Raw genomic sequence first — 22,812 nt, forward strand, 5'->3', positions numbered from 1 at the left:
TATTGCGGACGAGTGTATTGCAATTCGTAAGGTACAAATAGTACAAAGGGTATAAGAGTACAAACATTGCGTAGGAACTAGAATATGCGGACATAGAAAAAGTACAGTTTAGAGACGTGACATAGAAGGGTATCGTTTTCCCTCGTTCACCCTTGCTCGAATTTCGAATTGCGCACATCGTGACTTACCTCCGATTTTCGTTTCGTAATTCATCTCGATTTTCGGTTAAGACTCGTGCCGAGATCGCTTGTGCCGTTTTCAACACGGTATCCAGAGCGTTACGCACGTAGATCGACTTAAATGGAATAGAAATTGACAAGCTTCTTTCAATCTTTGCAAATGACAACGATGCGAAAGACGAAGAAAGAGGAGAAGAAGAGAAGTAAATAGAAAGGAGGAAGAAAAGGAAGGACAAAGTGAGAAAGTGATTGGGGATGAATCTCGACACGAGCCCCGATCAATAAACGTAACGTGTCGCGCGTAAATCCTATATCTGATAATACAATAAATATTATAATAGAACAACGCAATAATAAATATATTTATATTTGTATATATATGTGTATATATTATATATAATATAGGAAGAAACATGTCGACACAACTAGCTCTAAACACCGAGAGGATCCATTTTCTTATCTTTTCTCTTCGCTCATCCTTCTTACGTTCTCTTCTTTTCTTTCTTCTTGAAACCCCGTATTTACAGCCGCCTCACAGTCGAATTTTTACATCTTACAAAAGAATCAACCGTTTCAACTATGCAGCTTAGATTTCCAGTATCGCTGAAAGTGTGATCGTTTATCGACGAAGAATAAAAAAGAAAATCGCCTATCGCACGACAAACACGCGTTTAACTACTAAAAATGTCTCTACCGAACGTTTTACGCTTTCGACGCTTTTCCGTTTCCTCTTTATCTCTCTCCTGACCATTCTTTTTCTCGTCGAGTTGTTCCCAAGGGACACACGCACATATCGTCACGCAGTCGTCTCACACAACACGCGATAAAACAAACGCATACGGGCATTCTCGCAGAACAACAGTATCGTACGCCGATCGATTAGATCGGTACGACTCTCTCATTCGGTCTCTCCTCGAGGGACCATCCGTTGAGCAGAAAATGTATGAAACACACTCGAGTAGGTCGTCTCGGCTAATTCTTTCAAGGTTGCGGTCGATCGCGATTCTTCGATACCCCTTTTTCCTTTTTTAATTATTCAGAGATTGGACAGCACACTCGACGGATTAAGGCTTAATGATATGATTCGCCATTGTACTCTGTTCCTCCTTCGAACGTTATCTTCATCTTATCTCCTCTTTTTTTCTTTTTTTATCTTAACATTTTCTCTCTATCACTTCGCGTGATAAATCTATGGGAATCTACGGGACGATGCTTTCGCGTTATTGCCACCGTTTAACAATCTCGTGAATTTCTTTTTTATAAACGTACCTATCTTTCTCTCTTTTTTGTTTTGTCTTTTTTTTGTTTTATTTTTTTTTTGTTTTTTCGAAACGGTTGGAAATAACGCACGAAGCATCGATTCGGTGCTGCTATGTTTAAAACTGAGACCTCCCCCTTCCTCTCGCTCATTCTCACCGCGATACTCTCTCTACAAACCGATATTTCGAATTTAGATTCGTGACTAACGTGCAACGCCGTGCGAGGAACCGTTGAAGGCTTGCAATTTCGATGTGATTCAAGTGGACTTGTATAGGATAAACGTTGTGTGCTCGCACGCTCCACTCTCGAGGCTTCCGTTTCCTCGAAATGCGGACGATCGATCGATCGCGAGACGTTGCCGCATAAAATCGTGAGAAACAGACTATACATTTACTTTGTACAACTATCGTGACAGACGCGTTGGACTTTTACACTTCAAACTCACTTTCCCTTCGAGTAAAAAAATTACGACGAGAGCATGTACGTAGTAACAATATAAAAAACTATTCGAGTTGTTCAGTCAGGACTTCGCTATAGGTAGTCTGTTTCTCTCGATCGTTGGATTATTCTTTTAGTTTCTTTCTTTCTTTCTCTCTCACTCTCGCTCTCTCTCTCTCTCTTTGAATTATTCATTCGAATAACCAGGGACATTATGTTAAGTTGCAGCTTTGTACTACGTGGAAGACGGATATCCGTGAGAGTATTCGAGTAACATCGAAGGACAGATCGATCAGGGGTTTTCTGGGTTAACGCGGATTTTGGTCGACTTGCATCAGAAACGTAATCGTTCTTCTATCACCTTAACCATCGTCCTAAGGTTGCTTAGAATTCAGTCTTACGAACGTTTACGATCAAAGAAAAAAGACCTTTCTTTCTTTTCTCATTCTTTCGTATACACACACTCGCTGCCTTTCTCTCTTTTCTCTCATTCGCTATTTTGATCGGTAGAAAATCGTCTTAACGCTTACTTATCGAACAGAAATCTCATTGTTCCCGAGAAAATCGAAGGAACAGTCGTTGCTTCGACGATTCTAAGCGACTAATCGTCTAACATCTAACATGGGTAAAAATTGTGCGTCGTTAATCGTGCCTCCACTCTTTTCTACTCTTTTACTTGTTTCCCTTAAATCGATTACCGTTAAAAGATCTCAAAAATGTCTACGCGTTCGTTCGCAGTTCGTTCCCGAATCTCGTCACGTACGAACTGCGTATATACAACGTGATTCGTTTTAGCGCGAGGACGATTCGAGATAAAAGCTTCTTACAATTATCTAAAGGATAATAAATAACGCAACTTCTCGACGATCGGAAACAAACGCGGCTGCCAACCACTTTCTCCTCTACGGTTCGTCGAGCTTCGCTTTAACGCGTTACTAACGTGAAATCGTTAACGTATAACGTGTCTAAATCAACCTAAAACAACGCATAACGCCTCGAAACGCATACTCGACTAACATAGTGAACTTGGTAAATTGTATCGACAGCATTTTGCAACACCTCAGGGACGTAGGACGAGGATTTGACGAAGAAGAGGTAAAAGAACGTCGACCTTGGACCACGTAGCTCACAAAGAGGACTTTTCTCCGCGATTACATGAAGTAAATTGGATCGTTCTCCGCGATGGCATCCAGCCTGCCCGGCAGGGTTTTCGGTCGTTGAGGAGCCGTGGTCTTGTACACGACCTCGCGAGACCCCTTACGTCACATGTAGGTTGGCTTCACCTTGTACGCCCTTTTCCAAACCTCGCACAGGCAGACGGTGCTGTGGAACCTGTAGAAGATCGCCAGAGGCATCGAGACGTGCGTGATGATCGTCCACGCCCACAGGCCGTAGAAATGGAACTGCACCGGGTGCGATTCCGCTCGCGATTTTTCCAACGTGTTAATCGCCCACATCGCCAGATTCGTCACCAGTAGAAACGTCACGATCTCTCTACCCGGTTTCCTCCTTATCTGTTTCGCAGTGACGACAGATCTCCTTGACGCGTCCAAAATGAAGATGGTTTGAAACGTAGTCTGCACAACGCTCGCCAACGCCGTAATAAGCACCAAGATCGTGTGCTTGGCCAAAGTAAACTGGGCGCCGATGATCGTGAACGTTGAATAAATGAACATGCCCGTCTGCGCGGCTACTAGAAGAATATTGTCCAGTTCTAGGTTTCGGGTGCCGTCGTAACGGAGCTTTCGCATCTGGAACATCCCTATCAGCGTGGCCAACGTCGACATTCCGTATAACGTTAACTCGCAGACGTTCACCTCGGTGACGGCGAAGCTGACCAATTCTGGACGCGATATTAACACGAAGAATAAAATTAGCGAGATGATCGTCAGCACCAGGATCAAGATGCCCACGAACAGACCTTTGTGCGCGCGGGCACAATCCACGCTGTAGTGATGCGGCGATCTCCTGTGAAATTGAAAGTAAAGTCAGAGCTTGTCCGTGTGACGAACGGATAGAAGTATATTTATAATTATTATGGTCTTCGAGTGTTTTCAATTATTTACCTGTAAGCATGCGCATGATGCCGGGATCCGGGAGGTGTTTTAGGCTGAGAGAACGCCGCCTTCGATATATTCTTCCACATTACGTATAGAATCGCAGCACAAATTAAACTGTACTCGATCGTGCAAGGAAATAGAAACGGGCTGGCGTCCTGGACTAACGATCCCATTATGTTTGTTCGACGACACTCGAACATGTGATGCGGCCCTTTCAGACCTCTCGGAAGCCTCAGGTGCTCGCCATGGTGGTAGTGATTATGTCCCCCAAGATTGAGATTGGCCTTCGAAGCTAATTTAATTTCAATTTGATTCTCCGCTCGATATCATTAGGGCTTTCGTTGTACTCAAGAGACGACATAATTATCCAGACACATGTACATATACGGTGACGAACGAAGCTACTCGGATATTTTTTAATAGGAATCTTTTATGTATGTATTGTATGCGTTATGTAAAACGTATTAAAATTTCATCCGCCAAGTTGTTATCAGATATCAGTCTGGAAATGTAGAAGTTACAAAATATTTAGCTCAAACGTATATCTACAGCATGATTAATCATCTTCAGCGTGTAATAAGCGTCACAGACGGTCCCGCTGAATATCGATCGATCGTTTAAATAATTTTGTCATCTCTGTGCAATAAAATACATTCGCATTAAATATCTTATAGCTTCTAAGTATAGCGTAATCTTAATTTTAAACTGTATCGACTCTCATTACAGTGCTAGTGAAATTTCAAAATGTTTCGTACAATACGCGTAAAAGGTTTTCACTAGCGTTTGCGAGCTACTTACTGCTCGTACGCAGCTATGAATCGTACCTAATCTGTGGGAGATCTTTAACGAGTTGTTCTCCGGATTGTAGAACGTCAATATCTCGTGTTTCGTTTCCTGTACAAGGACGCTCAGCCAGACCGACAGATTCGTTCCAATCATGTGCATCAGCCCGAAACGCGCAACCACCCGATGACGATAAACTTTCATTTGCTGTCAAAGAGAACATGGATTAACATCATCAGCGATTCGTAGAAAGGAACGAGAGTTTCCTTTGTACATCTAATTAAGGAAAGAGAAGAAATGATCTTTGAAGCAGGGCTGGGGAATCGCAAACGTATCGGTCAGACGTTCGATAAGGATAATTCGATAATTATTTCTCTCGTTGTAAAAGACTTAAATCGTATTTAGGGGGATGTTGAACGATCGGCGATAATCGAACGTTGGGAATCCTCTCGATCGAGAAACCTCCACGGAAAGTTTCGATGAAAAGCGGTCGAGTGTGGCGAGAAATATTCATCTGTCGCGAGGCAAAGGAAAGAGCAAAGCCGGCCAGGGTAGGACAACTCGTGTTTCAGTATTAGTTTCAGGGTTGTTCACCCTTCCGTTTCATTAGCCTTTCTAGACAAGCTTCTCGTTTTGCATCGACGCTTTTGCTCTTTCATTACGTGCCGCGCACCGATCTCTGCATCATCGATGCCGCTGTTATTTTTAGTCCCTTCACCTACTCAGTGATCCCCCTGCTGATTTTCTGTTAACCATCCCCTTTTACGTAACATCTTTGCGTGAAAAACGACGGACCGAACCGTTGCGATTCCCTTATCCCCTCTTAACGCTTGAAAGATGGGCCACGATTTTGTTTGCCATCGATCCAGCCACCGTACATTTACGTTTCTCCATAACAACACGCTACATGCCAACATACGAAACGTTCGATTTTCTAAATCGTCTCCTTTTTCTAACACGATTGGACACGTACAACCTTCGTATAGACCACTCTATATGACATTGTAAAATTGAGGATTTGTCTTCCTAAACGATTTTAATTTTCTAACTTTTATGGACGTAAAGGCATCCTTTTTTTGCGATTCCTCGAAGATGAGCGAAACGGCGAAAGAAATGGAACATTTCGTATGCTACATTTTCATACAGGATCAGCTGTCGATCGCATCGTGATCAGTGAAACGAGGTTTAATTTTGAATGTAATTTCGATATCTGTGAAAATATACTCACCTCGTTGTTCAGAAATATAAAGTACATTTGTATGAAGATGAACGCCATCCTAGTGGCCGGTGTGAGGGCGAGCATGATGTTGTGGCACTTGGTGTTCTGCTCCAGCTCGAAGTACTGGCCCAATTCCAGTCCCGAGTAGATCATCGAGCCGATACCGAACGCCACCGCGCCCATTCGTAGATAAAAGCTTCCGTAGTGTTGGGTTGGTTTGATAGCAGTCACGTGCGGACACGTGGTGTCCGCAACATCGCTGTCGCCACCGGCGCCGCTCGACGATCGCGACGAGTCCAGGTCGCACACGTCCTTTCGTTTCTCTTCTCATGCAAATTTATGGTAATCGGTCGGTTAAGATTAATGCGATTTTAACGGGGCTCAGCTCGCTGCTTCCCGTCGTCGGAAGCGGGTTGAAAGCTAGCGCGCGAGATGCCCGACTCGCCATTGCCACGCAATGATACTTTGACCCTTTAACGCTGCACTTTGACATTCTTCCGATTCGCTTATTTTTCATTTTCCGTTTGGGTAGAAATGTCGAGTGACTACAGAAATCATCGGAGCATGCTTATTTTTTTTTTGTTCAATGAAGCGTTTCTTTATCAAGTTCTATGTATTTTATTTTCATAGCGTCAAATTTGTGTAATCGTACGAAAATACTACTAAATGGTAGGAAATGAATTTAATATACTTGGATTTAATCAATCGGTATATAAATGCTGTAATCGATACAACGATGTGCCGCTACTGTTTCTAGCTATTGTATCGTTTAGCTGTTTTAGTATGAAGTTAAGAGATCGTAGCTAATGGCGAATGTTGGCGTAATTAAAGTTCTGCGAGAGTTCATGTGAAGGGATTCGCAATGCACGCAACGAGCAAAGGATTAATTTCGTAAGAAGCAGGCTACTTTTGACAAATCGATAGGCAAGCGCCTAGGTTAGCGTAATGTGACCTATGTTCATGTCATAACAGTCTTGTGTAGAAAGAAATTACCTACTCGTAAAACAACACGTAGCGGACCTTCCTGAAACGTCAAGTGGATCGTGTTCATTCGACCTCGTTTATATCCCTGATCGTGGATATAAAGAAAAAACAACAACAACAACAACAACAAAAGAAAAAGAAAAAGAAAGAAATAAAAGACGGAGAATAAAGTATTTCGTGCGATCACAGCGACCGACTTACTTGACTTGGATTTGCCGTCGCGAAGCAACGTGGCGTACATGTAGACGAGAAAGATCATACTACCGAAGTAGAGATAAAGGTAGAATCCTTCGTAGAACGATGGCGGTATGTAGGTGGATATTACTTCAGCCATGGGAAAAGCGATTCCCATGACGACCAGCAGCTTTCCGTAAAGAGCGCTAAAAGTCGTTGCCAGGGCGTCACTGTGCAACAAACGGAAATTGTGCTTGAACGAGAGTGCTCGGCGTTTACGTGTGCCCACGCATTCGATTTCTCTCCACCGGGGAAATTGGATTATTTCCGGCCCTACCTGTTGTCGCGATTACTTTCTTCGACCTCGACCGTTCCACCAGGATTACGGATATCGTCGTTCATCTTTCGAAATGCGTACCTATCGCGCGTGTACAGAAAATCGAATAGAGGAAAATTCTTTTTCCTTCGGTTTAGGCTTGTAGCTCGATCGACTGAAAAAACGCAAGCGAAATGAACGTTAGCCAGACGAAAAGGAAACGTCGAGGCCCCGGAATGCAACGTCGGGAAGCGTCAGTGGAGATACCATCGGCCGCAAATACCATCCACCCCCGTAAGAATTGGCTCAATTACGAGTAATCGTGTGCTCGACCGTGCGTATGTGTGTTTGATTCATAAAGTACCGGTAATTGCGGTGCAGACGTCGGTCAGGATAACCCCGAGGATCACGTGAAATTTCCGTGGTGACCGGCATATATTCTCCCCCTTCGTGTTAATTCGTTTGGAATTGGAATCAGTCAAGATGAAATCTTTTGGTCGATCGGTGCACAAGCGCTAATGGGACGCTTGAAACGTTCAACTGCGAATATGACCCGATTCAATCGTACACGTTCAACTTTTCCACGCCATGACATTACATTCTACTGATTTTCCATATAGGAACCTGAGAGTGCTCGATATAGAACGACTCGTTGATGGTTATAAATTTACAGTACCTTTCAGCAAAGAAATTGTAACGCCTTTCACATTCTGTATTCTATATCCTATATTCCATATTCTATTCTATTCGTTCTACTGCTCTTCGTTATCGAATTATTCGCAATTTCGATATCTTTTACTTTTTTTTCTTCTTCGGTAGAATTAAAATTCGCAGGAGAATCATAGTAGAAAAGTTTATCGGTTACTACGGTGCTGTATCTGTATATAAATGTTCATGATTTATGCTCCTTTCGTTGCTTCGTTATTTCGCTGAAAATCCTGATTTTTTACTTGCAAATTGATAACTTTTTCGATTTAGTGCAACGTCGCGGTAAAACATAAAACCGGTATTGCGTTTCCAGTCCTTAGACAAAATGTACTACATACAACCAAAAAGAGCCATAACTGCGTTGTATAAAAATACTATCGATTAAAAGATTAGAGCTATAAAATTATAAGTCAACTTGCTATAAATTGATGGCTGATATATATATACACTGTGTTTCCCTATAATCGGACCATGGAGCCGTATAATTCTATAGAACTATACGACTCGATAGTCGGTATCTATACCGGTTTGAAAATATCGAAGCTCACTACGTAAGAGGACGAACAATAATCCAATTCGACTCGGTGGAGAGCGAGAAATAAAGGAACGTAAATAGAGAACTTACCATCCAAGTTTCTTCCACTTCCGGTCCTCGGCGACATCGAGGAAGGTCGGTGCCGGATAGCAGACCGCGGAAATCGGCTGCGAGGAGCATGGTAGAGCCAGGGCGAACTGGGGTGGCCGGTGAGCGCGGGAGGGTGAGCTGCTGCTGTGTCTAGACAGCGTTTCCGGCGAAACGATTACCGCGGACGGTGAAGCCGGCGACGGTAGTGCAGCCGGCAATCCTGGCCAGCTGAACAGACCGTGTTTCCTCATTATTTCTATCCTGTCCTTGGCCGATCGATTCATTTGGTATCGACGGCTCAATTACGGTAGTAGATAATTACAAGGTACGCTGCTTGAGGTACCTGAACTACATCGGTAAAACGATTCGTTCTTTTTGTCGTTCCTGTAATTACCTGTGATTTCAATGTTTTTTTCATCATCAAAGATACTTGGACTCATCGTGATTGCGTACTTATCGATACTAACGTGTACTAATCGAGCTTTACGCTTATCTATCGTCGAAAAGAAATTCTTCCATCCAACGAACGGATCAATTTTTTTTTAATCAGCCCATACCTACGCTGGTTGGTGCGTGGCAATCAGAATCGATCGTTCTTTCCGTTTTCATTCTAGTCCCGGTCCCCAGTTACCAATTTTCATTCGTTCCACACGAATTTGCTCGGTCGAAAGCAATTTATCCCGAAAGCATTCGACGACGCCAGTGCTTATCGCTTTCGAGCGGACTCGCGCCCTGCGCCCTGTAATACGTTTAAGCGAGTTTCCTGAGTGCTAGCGGCCCGAACTTCGTCACCGTGAAACTGGCTGTCGTTACTCGCCGCCAATCCGAACTCGTTAAACTGCGCCGACAAATGGCCGGGAAACTTTTCACTGGACGGTATCGCGACGTCGTCAGTTTCTCCGGAGAATTTCCACTCCAGCCATTGTAAGAAAGGCGACACGACGTTCAAGAGTACGAGTATCGTTCTCGCGCTCAAAGGCGGTCGCGGTAACACGGGAAGGAGTAATTAAGCGCGTTGCCGGGGAAAAATATTTTTTCGACCTGTTTTCACCACGCAACGCGCTTAATGAAACTCTGAACCCCGACGCGTTGCTCCAATCTAGTTTCTCTAGTTTATTCTTTTCTTTCTTTTTTTCTTGCGCGCTGCGAACGCCAGTAATTAAAGTGGGCGTGAGTTCTCCCATTTGCTCGATTGCGCTCTCCTCGTCTTATTCTACCTGTTCTACACGGCTATGGGCAAGAAATTTGTTTTCTCTCGTTATCCGTTTAAAAGAAGAAAAGGAGGAAAAAGAACAAGCGGATAATTAACGCGTTGCTACTTTGATAGAATCAATGTTGAATATCCGACGAGTCTGGCCGCAACGTAACAACGGCTGCTAACTAAAAGTTTCGAGGAATTGAAAGGGGAGCTCCGGCCGCAAACGGTTTCGCGCGTCTAATTTAAGGTCAACACGGTGTCGTAACGTTTGATACACGTCACATTGACACTGGCTGCAGGAAGAGACCTACTATAGAGCGCGGACGGTCTCGCGAGCGTTATTAATGCAACGACTTTCGAACCAGTGGCCGTTTATCTAATGATAATCCCTCCTCCGATCCGGCGGCCGTTTCTCACACACGTGCCGGCCTCAAGATTCGCAGCAATTGTCTTCTACAAAGAAACGGAGAAACACGTTGCCCGTTTCTATGGAATCCACGACGACAACTTATAGATATACGTTTAGCGGTCGAAACGGAATGTAAATGCATTTTCACCGTTGCCAGCGTCGTCGCGATATTGCGTCGACGTATCGGGGCGAAATTTCAATTTACCGCAAGCTTGATTCACCCCGCCCCCCCCCCCAACCACTCTGCAAGCGTTCCGCGAGAAAGAATTTTCGAGACGTCGTAAACGGAGCTGCTCGTTGGAAAACCAATTTTAGAATATACGAGAAACGGCGAAAATATTCGAGTAGAATAAATAGATTTAAGTTTGATCAAAGTGATCGACAGAAGTGGAGTAATTTGAGCGCTTAACTATTAACGAAAGAGATCGGTTTTGGAAACAGGTCAACGTCTATTATCGTATTCGAAATTCACCGTAGATGGTGTATTCCGGTTCGCGATATCCTCCGAAAGATATCCGAGCGTTATTTAATATTCCAGTAGCTGTCGTTCCACATATCCGAACGCGAATTACGCGTCTGAAACGAACACGTTGACGAAGCGAGTTTCGTGAAAGCCATCCATCCGCGAGGTTTTCGCTAACCCCTCTTTAAATATATCCAAAACCGGGAGATCGTTGTTCCGCGCGTTTAAGAAGGTAAACGAGGTACCGCGTAAAGCGACCTACCCCTACGAGGCTGATAGTAGGCAGTGAGAGGGACGTGGAGGAGTTTCGTCCTTTTCACTCGAGAGATTGCAGGGGTAGATGGTTGCTTGGGCGTGCGCGCGAGCGCGTTTCTACGCACCATGAAACAGAGACGCGAGAGGAAAGGCAGTGGACCAAGGATGGAATACGCGCGAAAGAGAAAGAGAGGATGACTCGTCTCTTGGCTTGCAGCTTTTTGAAATAATCACGTAGTGTTGAAGAAGCAGAGGAGCGCGAGAGGGTGTTGCCGGATGAGAGGGAACCGGTGGAAGGGAGCAAGAGGGCACCGAGGGGTTGATTCAGTGGCTGAGTACCGTTCCCTCATTGTGGCACGAGTGTATCCGTGGCTCAAGGACTCAGGGACTGGCTCACCCTTGTTTCGGTGGCTCCGCCACTCCGCCGCCCCTTTAGGATATCCCTCAGGAATCTATTCCTCGTCTTCGTTCGTTCGCTCTCTTTACGTGCTCGGACTCGAGCCACGAGAAAAGACCTCCTTTTGATCGTTTCGCTACCAAACTTTCGCCACGTAAATACTCGCTAAACGCTTTTCACCCCTTCTTCCCTACTTTTCCCGAGCTGTTTCCGCGAACGCCAAGGGCCACGCATTTTTATCTCTACGATTATTGCGAACTCTCCGGCCAACCGGGGATTATGCTTTTGACGTTCGAGGAGGGTCGCGGTTGGCCCGACTCGATACAGTGAACGTTTCGTGGTCGAGAGCTTTTTTTGCCACCAAGTTTCTTCTCACTTTCGTTATCTAGTTTCTTTCACGTTAGATCGTTCTCGTACTTGCGATAGGCAATGATAATGTACATAGATCGACTGTAATCATTTCGAGATCGATGCGATAAAGTGTCACTTCCAAACTAATAAGATTAATTTCTCGTTCGTAATTCTCACCGAATGCGTTGTTCCCCGCTACGTTAATGGAAACCCAAAATTCCTGGTCTACCCGCAAAACAACTTCCAACTCGAGCATTTCGACGCGTTTCAACGATCGATCGAAATCCCCCTCGGGAAAGCATGCGAAACATACGAGGACTACGTCCTTGTCGTCGTCGTGCCATCGGAAATCGTAGACGACCGTGTGGCAGTGTGCGTGCGCGATTTCAGGATTCCCGACAAGTCGTCCGGAGTGAGAAATACAGAGAGAGATAGATAGAGAGAGAGAGAGAGAGAGAGAGAGAGAGAGGAAGGAAGGAGCAACCGGATCGATTCGTGGTCTCGACAGGGTGGAATCGTAGTACCTGAGGGAGGTCTCCTTGATGAGCATATCCGTGACCTTGGCTAGTAGTTTCCTCGACCGTCTCGGCGGAATGTTAGCTGCTGAACTCGCCAGCGGGTTCGCACAGTCACGGCCCTGCGGCTCGTGTCACGACACTCTCGGACCCCGCATCACAAACTGATGCCCTGCACTCTCGCGAGACCGCGGCTCTCTCTCCGCTAATCTTGCTCCTTCTCTTTCGCCGTCCCTCTTTTTCTCTCCCCATCCCACTCGTCGCCTGTATCCATCGTCTCTGGATACGCGGCCGTTTGATAGCGAGCTCGTTACCCGAATGAGATTCGCAGTGGCGTAACGTTCGCGGAAGGACCGCTCGAACTCGCCCACGTTCTATGCCACGAAGTTTCGTTCTGCGCGTTGAAGAGTTGCCTCGAGAAATCACGACGAAAGCAACGGTACCGACGAGTAGGCGGAAGCTGCGAGACGAAGGTCGAACGGGAACAAAGGAGAGACAGCGGCAGCGAAGCGGCTTGAATTTGGAAATTCTCGAATCGCATCGAGTGCGTCCAATTGCTTTAACATCCTATTCGATTCTCTCTATCCCCGGCATCCTCTCGTTCGTACCTTGACCGTGCAACGAGCATCCTCGAATCACGAACTTCCACAACTCTGATCTTCGTAGGAGAAGGAAGAAAAGGAAAGGGGGAAGCGATTCGCTCCTCCTTTGCCCTGTCTGAGTTTGCTTGAAAGGAGTCGGGCTCCGAGTGCGCGTGTACCCTGATCAAATCTGCATGTAAATCGACGGAATAGGCCAGTCTTCCTGTTCTCGTCCGGACCGAAGGAGAGGACGGTTCACCGGAGGTTCCGGTGAAACGGGAAAGGAAGAGAGAGCTGGTAGCGGCAGAGGGAGAGAGAAAAAGGGACGAACGTTGGACGATGCGTAGAGGCAGGAGGGTGCACGTGGAGAGGATAGGAGAGGAGAGAAACGATAGAGAAGAGAATGCAACAACGGAAGCGAGATGGAAGCGACACGAAGGTCGTTCGTTGGCCATAACGAAGTGACAGGTCAATATTAACTTCGGTGCCGTTGGCCACTCGTGCGTTCACGAATTCACGTTCGATATCCGCCGGAAGTAATCGAGTTCGGTACGAAATGGAGGCGGCCGGCTATCCACGGATCGGCTGCCGCAGATCGGATGGAAATTGCCGTTCGAGCGGCAATTAATCGGTCGATTCGTCGCGTCGCCAAACGGATAAATAATCGATTCACGCGAGACAACAACGGTGATCGCGTTTCAGATAATACATAACGGAAATTACGAGAGAATTATTTGCCTAGCCGCGATCAATATTCAAAAGAAGATGAAGAGGAAAACGTACTATCGTACGCGTTTGATTATCGTTGCCTGCCGCGATACGCCTTTGACGTCTCGTTTCTTGGTGACTCGGAGATTAAATCCGGTAGAAGCGGCAATTTTGCAAATTGGGGTCAGTGTTTCGCTTTGATCAAAAGCTCGCTCCGTTTCGTCTCGAACTCGCCCCTTTTCGGGCCGTCGACCACTCGTAAACGACTTTGGTCACCGATAGAGGTTACCCCGGTTTCAACATGATCAACGTTCTCTCTCGGTTGCGAACGTGTTCACAATTGTGCTTCCGGTCATGCGAGTAAAAATTAATGGGGCAAAATGGAGACGCTCGCAATACGATTTTTCACGATCAAGTTCAATCGTCGACGGTGGACAAACTGCCGCCGGTCGCTTCCCTGCTGGATACACGGGAGCCGAGGGATGCGCGTTAATCGTGGACAGTGACTAATGTTCCATGCCTGTGAATAGTGGCGGTGGTCGTTCGAATGAAGAGGCGAGGAATAACGTGGCCGCTTAGGGGGGACGGTAATTCACATAGTGACGTTACGTATGGACCTACAAAGCGAGAAATAATGGACGATAACCTACAAGAATCTACAGAGATTTCCACCAATGACATTATCAATTCTCTGAAAAATATGATGTAGCAGCGACTAATGCGTGAATCTAATCGACCCGTGTTATCCACGGCCAGATATGTTTTTTTTACTAATACGCTACGTATCGTTGCTATAAGATCATTCTAAAATTTTTGCTTCTTGTCATATCGATTCTTATTAATTGTACGAGTACGAACAATACGAAAAGGATAAATTATTTTTCAATATGATGTCGAGCATGGCATATTTCGTTCCTTATCACGTTTAACGTATAAAAATATCGAAACGTATGGAAATGAAAAGCTTTTTAAGCGTGTACGTTTAGAGTATTTAGTAGCAAAAATCCGAAATTGTAAAGGAAGCATCTACAGATTTAGACGAGATTATTAATATTTAGGAGCCATTCGTGAAATTGGTGGCTTCCCTTGTATCCGATCAATAAAATCACCGTCAAAGACGGATCGTAATTCAGACTTCCTGCCACGAGGTAATCGCGTCACGGGCCTCATATTTCCATCGGTTGCCACGCTCGCAGTCGTTCCTTGCGCGTTCCTGCAATTATGCCGTACCTCGTGGTATTCCAGACGCGTTGAAAATACTTTCTTCTATCTGATCTCGCATTTCGTTCAACCCGACGCCGAGATTTTGTTTATCTACTCAACCAACCACTTTTTCTCCGTTCGAGTTTCTCGCCAAATCTAGAGGAAACTCGAGCGAGAGACGTATGAGGCATCTTTAATGGATGAGAACGTTGCTGGCAAAAAATGTAGGGGGTGAAAGGCGCTTAACACCGAAGACGGAAATTAATCGTTGCCGGTTTATTTCAATCGCCTTTCGAGCGAAGATGTCTTCATAGCTCGTTCCAACGATGTTCTTCTTACGTCTGAACGTTTCGCAAGATGTATACGAATGACCAACGTCGTTTATGTAACGGAATAAACGAATTTAATTTCCAAATTTTATATGATATCTATTTTGCATACATAGATAGGGAAATGGCTAGGTAAAAGAATGCAGGTGTAGTTGCTTATTTCTGATAGACCCAATACAATTATAAAAATGAACACATTCAGCCAAAAGCACCACGATACCTGTTTCACACAATTATATCAATATTATTATTATTATTATTATTATTATTAATCTACAAGTTTTGTTATTGTCACTGGTACAATCAAGTGTCCCAATACTTGTTGGCGACAATCGTAAATGAATTTGTCCCTGAGCTACTGCATTGACCATCCTCTGAGTTTCACAAAGCGTATTAATAAAGAAATCCCGATGTCTAATTAGATAAAAGGAGCGAAAGGTGAGCATAATATGATCTTTTCACTGCCATTTTGAAATTGTTAGTCTCTGTAGATAAAACACCTCTTTACGCTCTGAACGCTAATATTTACTCAGACCATCTAACTTGCCTTTCTCTTCTTCAGTTACTAACCGAACACCCTCCAATTCGTAACCGCAAATATCCTCGAGCGACGAACGGAATCGCGTTACTGGACAAATCAAAATCGCGTCTCTCGAGTAAAACGAAGAAGAAAACGGGAGATTCCAATTAAAACCGAGATCTCTTCGACGCGGATTAACACTAAACCTACCGGCGCGGTCGAATTGACCGCTCTCGCGACTTCTACACAAATTTAACCATATTTAAACTTTATCATATCGCTTTATAATTTCTCACTTTTCAATGTTTGGCCAATTTACAGAGAATTCACAAAATTGTTATAAACCTAGTGCAAAAAAAGTGAAAAATACCATGCAATAAAACTATCAACAAGTTCAGATTCATTACTACAAAAAACTTGTCAAGTAAAAAATTGTAAAGGTTAGAAAATTACGAAAATTTGTTTAAGATAATTTGTAAAAAGTGCAGCAAAGTTGAATAAGATATAAATAAAATATATAAATATATAAATAAAAGTGTAATTCTATTTAAGTCTACAACTGAAATTAAACAAAAGTGAATTTGGACCAAATTTTATGAAAGTTCATCATTTTATATACATTTAGTTATAAATTAATCATTATATAAGTTAAATCATAAAAACTATTACTTCTTTAAATCACCGGTCATTTTGATCGCACACGATACGGATAGGTATACACGAGATGTAGGAAGGTTTAGTGTTAAAATATCGCGCAACGAGATGTACGACGCTGTTTTATTGCGCAGGATTTCCGACGCGTACTTACTCTTGCGGGGCGAGCGTGGAGAGCTGGGACGAGAGTTGCTGCTGCGTTGGTTTCTCGGCTTCCGTGTTAATTATTGGGCCCTCGGGTGTTCGCAACGCAGCCTCCATCGCCGCGGCTTCCTCCTCTTCGCGCAGCTCCTCCGAAGCTTCCTCCGGGATCGTGGTGATGTCCTCTAACGGCGGCAGTTCGTTCCCAGTTTCTTCCAAATGGTTGTCCATCATCGGGTCTGAGTTTTCTCCTGGACGCGTTACCTCCTCGATGTCTGAGTCGATGCCCTGTCCACACGAATTAACATCCTTTTAGAAAATTTGTTACAATTAAAAAGCTTTCTCAGGTTTGAGACGCGTTCTTAAAGAGATTGTTGAGGTGGATAGATCGTGACCGGCACTGCTGATGTATAAGACTTTTGTCTTCATTTGCGTTGCCTTCTTCTCAATTAGAAATTGTGGAAAAGAAACCGGACTGTGAGTGCCGGAATTCGAACTTGGGTCTTCAACGTTCGCAACTAACTGCGCTAACCACTGCTCTAACATCGTCCAGTTCATGATACGGTCTTTGTGTAGCAAGCCACGGGACACAAACTGTTGGAAAGTTTGCTGTCGAACGTCGCTACAGTATCCCCGCGCCCTTACCAGCGGTAACGTTTTTATATTTGTTGTACATATGGTCGTACGACTTGGCGCCTCGGCCGCTTGTTGTCAAACCCGTGCAGATGTTGCGCGAATCTTCGATGTGCGGCGGTGGATATCCGTCGGTACGGTGCGGGCGTTCAACGTACGGTTACCGCGGGGTCATAGACCTCCGTTTCCACACTCTTAGATTCGCGGTGATTGAAGTCTCGGCAACGTTATCACGGTCACATTTTTCCACTGTAGATCACGTCGGGGTCACCAATTTGAGGTGCATAGGTTCGTGACCGGTACTGCTGGTGTATAAGATTTTTGTCTTCGTTCTGGTTGCCTTATTTTCAGTTAGGAATTGTGGAAAAATAATCTCGGACTGTGAGTGCCGGGATTCGAACTTGGTCTGGAATTTTCGTAATCAACTGCGCTAACCACTGTTTTGGCGTCGTCCAGTCGAAGATAGGGTCTTTGTGTAGCAAGCCACGGGACACGAACCGTTGGAAAGTTTGCTGTCGAGTGTCGCTACAAGATAAAAATATGTCCCAATTTCTTTTACGTATCGTTCTCGTATAAAACTGACTTTCTTTCACGTTTATGAAACTCTTTATTCAACCGTAGATGCAGAATAACTTTGAAAGTATGTTTCATGTAACGAGTAGTCAATGCGTTTCGCAATTTCCTTTCAGAGTCACGCTGGTATTGATGGAGAAGCAAACTCTAACGAGTTTGCTTCTCCACTCTGCTTTCATTTATCCTATCCCCTTTCTTTTCCTTAAAGATATCAGCAAGTTCGCCGTGGATAAATGTAACGGGAAGACTTTCTACCGACAAAGAGATTGCGAATAGATATTAATACAAATTTGTCCTATCCAAGGATAGAAGATATCTATCAAGGATTATCAATGTATCGTGTTGGAATTGGTACCTGGGCAAAGTCCATGTAGAAGGAATCCCTAGAGTCGGAACTGCCTCGGCGGAGCCGGAGGCTGAGATCCGGCGAGCTCTCTCCCATCTTTCTTATTTCCTTTCTCGTTCCTCCTCGCCTCTTCCTGTCTCCGCTCCGTCCCTCCCCTGTGTCTCCTTTGCGCAGCGCCTTCTCTCCACCCCTGTGCTACCAACCCCCTTTGTCTTTTACGAGCTTCTTGCTCCACAGACGGGGAATTCTAAAGAGGGTGGCCCTGCACACACAATCCAGCGAGTTTGCAGCCTGAAAGAATCGTCCTTGAATGACAGATCGTCGTCTCGTTCTATCATCTTCCGCCCTTTCCGCGCTTTTTTTTCTTTACGCTCGCTCTATCCTCGCTGTCATCGTCCCTATGTCCGTCTTTGTCTGTCGCTCGTTTCCGCGGAACGAGCATGCGAAAGAACAAGAGTACGTCGTCGTTCGTCATTGGCGCGAAACAAAAATGCCCTGATGAAAGAAGGGCTGCCGAAGTGGTCGTACGTGAGTCTGTGAATACCGAGTCCGGATCTCTGAATATCAAACATCCGCGCGAATTAAAATTTCACCCCTATTTCTCCCGCTGTCGTCCGTGCTACTTTCGCTGGAAACGGCCACGGGGACAACGAAACGCCGTTGAAAAGAAAGTAGCCCCGTTCTTCGAGTGCGAACGAATAAAAATACGCTACCGTAAGTCAATAAATCACGGAACGATTGGTGCACGTAGGATAGGCATAAACGGACGTTGGAATTAAAATATGAGATTGAGGCATAGTAATTACGTGCAGATACCGTAAGTATGCCGTGAATATTTATGCAAATTCGTATTTTCATGAATATAATTCCTACTTCACAGGGTCTCCTTCTTTATTCTACCCTCTTTCCTTCTCCTTCATATTTGATCTCATAAACGCCATTGCCAACGAATACCTTGCGTACTTTATATAGGTATTTTTTCATACTATGTGTATTTATTGCATTTTTCCATTTTCGAATTTATACGAATGCGTAAAAATCTCCACTCTAATTAGGCTATGTTTTGGGAATATTATTATAGACATATTCATTGAAACGTGTGTTTAAAATTAACAGGTATCCCGTGAATTGTGATCGGGAATGTACTTGGAGTACTTTGTTCCGTTCGAAAGGTTTGAGAAGTTCTCCGTTGCCTGAAAGCAACAAACGATCGTCCGTCGATCGAACTTCCCACTTCTTACATTAATTTTCGAGGATTTCGAAGGGTGTCCTTCGAAGTCTCGATCGTCAGACGAATAGAAGAAGGTGTCGTGGATAGGCGTGATTATCGGGCGTCTGGTAACTGGATTCGGTTACGTCGAAACTAATTACGAAAGCTAGGAAATTCAATGGAGCCACCGGTTTGTCTTCGACTTAATTGCCTTAGCTGTGACTCCGACTGGCTGACTTTAATTAAAACTAGAAAATATCGGTCTCGCGGCACCCCACGGGATCGAACGCGTGGAAAAATCTCGTTCACGCGAACGAGCATTTTTTCCTCCGTCGCCTCGTTTAATTAACTTCGACTTGATCGGCCTGATTGAGATGACATCGCGCGACTCGAACATGGAACCTGTATATTTAGTAGTTTAATCTTGTTATTTCGAAATGTTAAAAGAGAGCTTAACGCGAAGCTTCTAGTTAAAACGGTAACAAGATATTCTACGTGCAACTTTCTTGCACCACGTTATGCACGTTAGCCTGGACCTGCGTCTAGCCTTGCGAAATTCTGTTCCCGATAGACCTTCCAAGTGCACGAAACCTTACTCCCTTTTCGTCTGAACTCGACTGTCAGGAGAGACTCGAGCTTCCCTTACACTTGGCTATCGTATTCGGTGCAATTACTGCTCGGTTATTCGACCAAAGTACGAATTTCGATATTATTATCGTAGTTTCGATAGCTAGGAACAACGAATTTTCACCGCAAGCTTCTCTCGCTAATATATCACTCGGAGGCAGACGTCTGCTGTGAAAATGGAAGTACTTTGCAAGTAAAATTCAAAGAGGGGAATCGAAAACGTTGAGTTGGTCGTACCTTCAGGGAACATTTGTCTTTCTGTGCGCGATCCAGTCGCGGGCCAGTAAGACGCCACTTCGCCAGGATCTTGTAAGCCTGAACGTCAATGAACATTCTTCCTGTTCGGGATCAGACTCAGAACGCCATGCCGCGTCGGACCCTCTCGCTCCTCGAACGTTTTATGGCCAGCGTGCGTGGCGTCGAATATTTCTCCATCAAATGACTCCCCGTACACGTCACGATATTGCTACGGGCCAGGGGAGAGATAACGTGGGGTAAGATGCTGGCTATATTTTTTTTTTCTCTGTTGGGAAAAGCCGGAAATAACTGGGAGAATTGCCGTGCGGATCTACTGCGCGTTTGTACGATTTCTTCCTCTCGGTTATCTTTGATGAAACGATTCTACAAATTCCATTTCTTACATTCAATTCAGCAGACTTTATTTCTCTTTGTAAATTGCGCGGGAATTGTAAGAGCTTGAAAGAAAGGGGTCCGCTGTTTAGCAGGTTGGAAAAGTCTTATCGTTTCAGTATTGAATTACAACGTAGCATTACGTGAAACAATTTTAAATAAGCTATAAGTATGGCAATCGATACGGAGATTCCGTGGGCAAAGTTGTACAATTGTTGAAGCATACGTTTGCCAGCGATCCGCAGCAACGATTTTCCGTCACTTATATCGCGTGCCGGGAAAGGCAGGTATTTCCATCCGCGTTCATGCTCTACGGCAGTTCATTGGCTTTTTGCGTCCATAGCTCGTTTCGTTGCTTTATCTAACGCGTGCCATGAAAACAAGCCTACGGTGGCTGCACGCAACCTATTTGCCACTTTCCGCCGACCTTTATACGCTATCAGACACAAAACGTTCTAAGAGCTGACGATAGCGGCAGGAAGCAAAATTAATTAGGTCGAGTCCGCTTCGAATCTATTGACGCAGCTACGCATGAACACGGAAGTAAAGGTTTCTGATTTTTTCCTAACTACTATCTCAAATCTCTGACATGTAAATCAAAGCATGAAACAGGAGCAAAATTAAGCGTTGTCTACTCTGTTTAAGAATTTTCTACTTCTACCTCGTTCGTTTCTCTTAACACGAACATCCTCTACTTGAAAGAAGATATACGAGAGACAGATCATTGCCATTTCTCATTCAAAAAAAAAAAAAAAACAAAAGAAACAAAAAAGGAGGAAGAAAGAACAGAAGAGAAGTGTACAGGAAATCCACTTACGGGGTCTGTGTCTCACACGATCGGACGTTCTCCACGCAATGTATCCTCATTCGTTCATCCCCCCGTGTCGCGGTCCGATTCGTTTTCACTTTCATCCAGCGGCTCGTGGTACCTCCTACCCTCCCGCGCGGACATCCGATCGCGGCAGCGGACCCGTCAGCTAGCCTCCGGTATCCGGAACCTCCGCGGTTCCATGGCCGGCCGCGAAACGGTGTGTCGGACCACACGAAACCACCCACACCACTGACACACGCAACAGAACACGGAACCAATTGACTATAACAACCGCGGGAAGAGGATTCGCGCGACTGATTCAGAAACACAGTCACCGATACGAGTCGCGAGACCGGCGTTGCACCGTGACTGCGATCGGAAATCGCACGCGATTCACCACGCGTCCGCTTTTGATCGTTGTCGCGCGTGCAAACACGCACCACGGGGATTGTTTTCCTATGGATATTAATCTGTAAACGGACTTGACCGGCCGCTACGATCGCCACGACCGCAAACACGGCCGGAACTTGTTGATACGACCTTGCGCTAGTAATCGAAAGTGTTTTCGAAGCGCGGGTTCAGGGACGACGTACGATCAATCGTGGCGTCGAGACCAACCACCGAGACGACACTCTTTGGCACCCCCCGAAGGGCGCGCCACGCGAGCCATCGACATCCTGCTGCCAGAGCTGCCGGGCTGCTGCGATGGCCCGGGCGTCGCGATCACAGCGCCTGCGACGCCGCCACCCGTCCCACGCCGGTGATGTCGTTGCAGCTATTCCAGGACCGTATCTATCCTGTACAATTTTTTTTCAAATCCGATATATCGTGTCATTTAACGACATCGCAGAATTTTATTTAAAATGACAGATTCCTTTGGTGATTTTTTTCTGGGACTGAAGCTTCGATGACCGATTGGAACGCTCTTCTTATTTGTGAAAGGTAATTTAATGAATTTTTAATAACGCTTTATTGATTAGACTATAATTTAAGGAGCCTTAATTAAGCAGGTAACTGATAAGGGAAATATGATTTAATTGATAGAGTAAGTATTTGAATTAGATTTGGATAGGGTGTCATTGAGACTAGTCACAGTCTATTGGAGGAATAAGTACGCATTGGAACATGCGCTCGAAGCCGGTAATGGAAAGAGTAGTCCGAATGCGCCGTTCGGAGACTCCCGCGTGTGGAAAAAATGTAATGCATTTAATGGTGTGGAACAGACTGAATACTCGATAAATTTTGCCGTAATTTCATCTAGAGTACAAATGAGATACCCCCACTTTCGATGGTAGAACATCCAATATAACGAAATAGCTTTGGCAAGGATAGAAACACGAGCTACGCGCGTGACTTTCACTTGTTGCACCCAAGAGTACAACCACAGAAATGCATAAATGAATCACCAATTTTAACGATAGCGTTTCATTTATTCTTTTTTGTATGTTTTTTTTATGTATTGTGTAGATATATTACAGGATATATGAATGATGTTAAAATTATATTCATCTC

The 22,812-nt window shown here is 44.8% G+C and overlaps 1 protein-coding gene across 6 annotated transcripts; it reads right to left on the reverse strand.

The window, feature by feature from the left end:
* Positions 1–530: 530 nt before the first annotated feature.
* Positions 531–21,948, reverse strand: LOC122577672 (proton channel OtopLc-like). 6 transcript variants are annotated; one of them, XM_043749122.1, is made up of 11 exons: positions 21,307–21,947; positions 20,097–20,325; positions 18,032–18,284; positions 16,484–16,758; positions 8,747–8,974; positions 7,125–7,327; positions 6,937–6,963; positions 5,949–6,262; positions 4,762–4,927; positions 3,944–4,229; positions 531–3,845 (listed from the first exon to the last, which is right to left on the reverse strand). In XM_043749122.1, the coding sequence occupies exons 3-11, from the start codon at positions 18,116–18,118 to the stop codon at positions 3,140–3,142; spliced, it is 2,292 nt and encodes a 763-aa protein (XP_043605057.1). In that variant the 5' UTR covers positions 18,119–18,284; positions 20,097–20,325; positions 21,307–21,947; the 3' UTR covers positions 531–3,139. The 6 variants fall into 6 exon arrangements, with proteins under 6 accessions (XP_043605057.1, XP_043605059.1, XP_043605061.1 ...); XM_043749124.1 differs by having other exon boundaries at positions 18,032–18,313; XM_043749126.1 differs by having other exon boundaries at positions 16,484–17,927; positions 21,307–21,943.
* Positions 21,949–22,812: the final 864 nt, after the last annotated feature.

Source organism: Bombus pyrosoma, linkage group LG2 (genome assembly GCF_014825855.1).
Source record: "Bombus pyrosoma isolate SC7728 linkage group LG2, ASM1482585v1, whole genome shotgun sequence".
NCBI classification, from domain to species: Eukaryota; Metazoa; Arthropoda; class Insecta; order Hymenoptera; family Apidae; genus Bombus; species Bombus pyrosoma.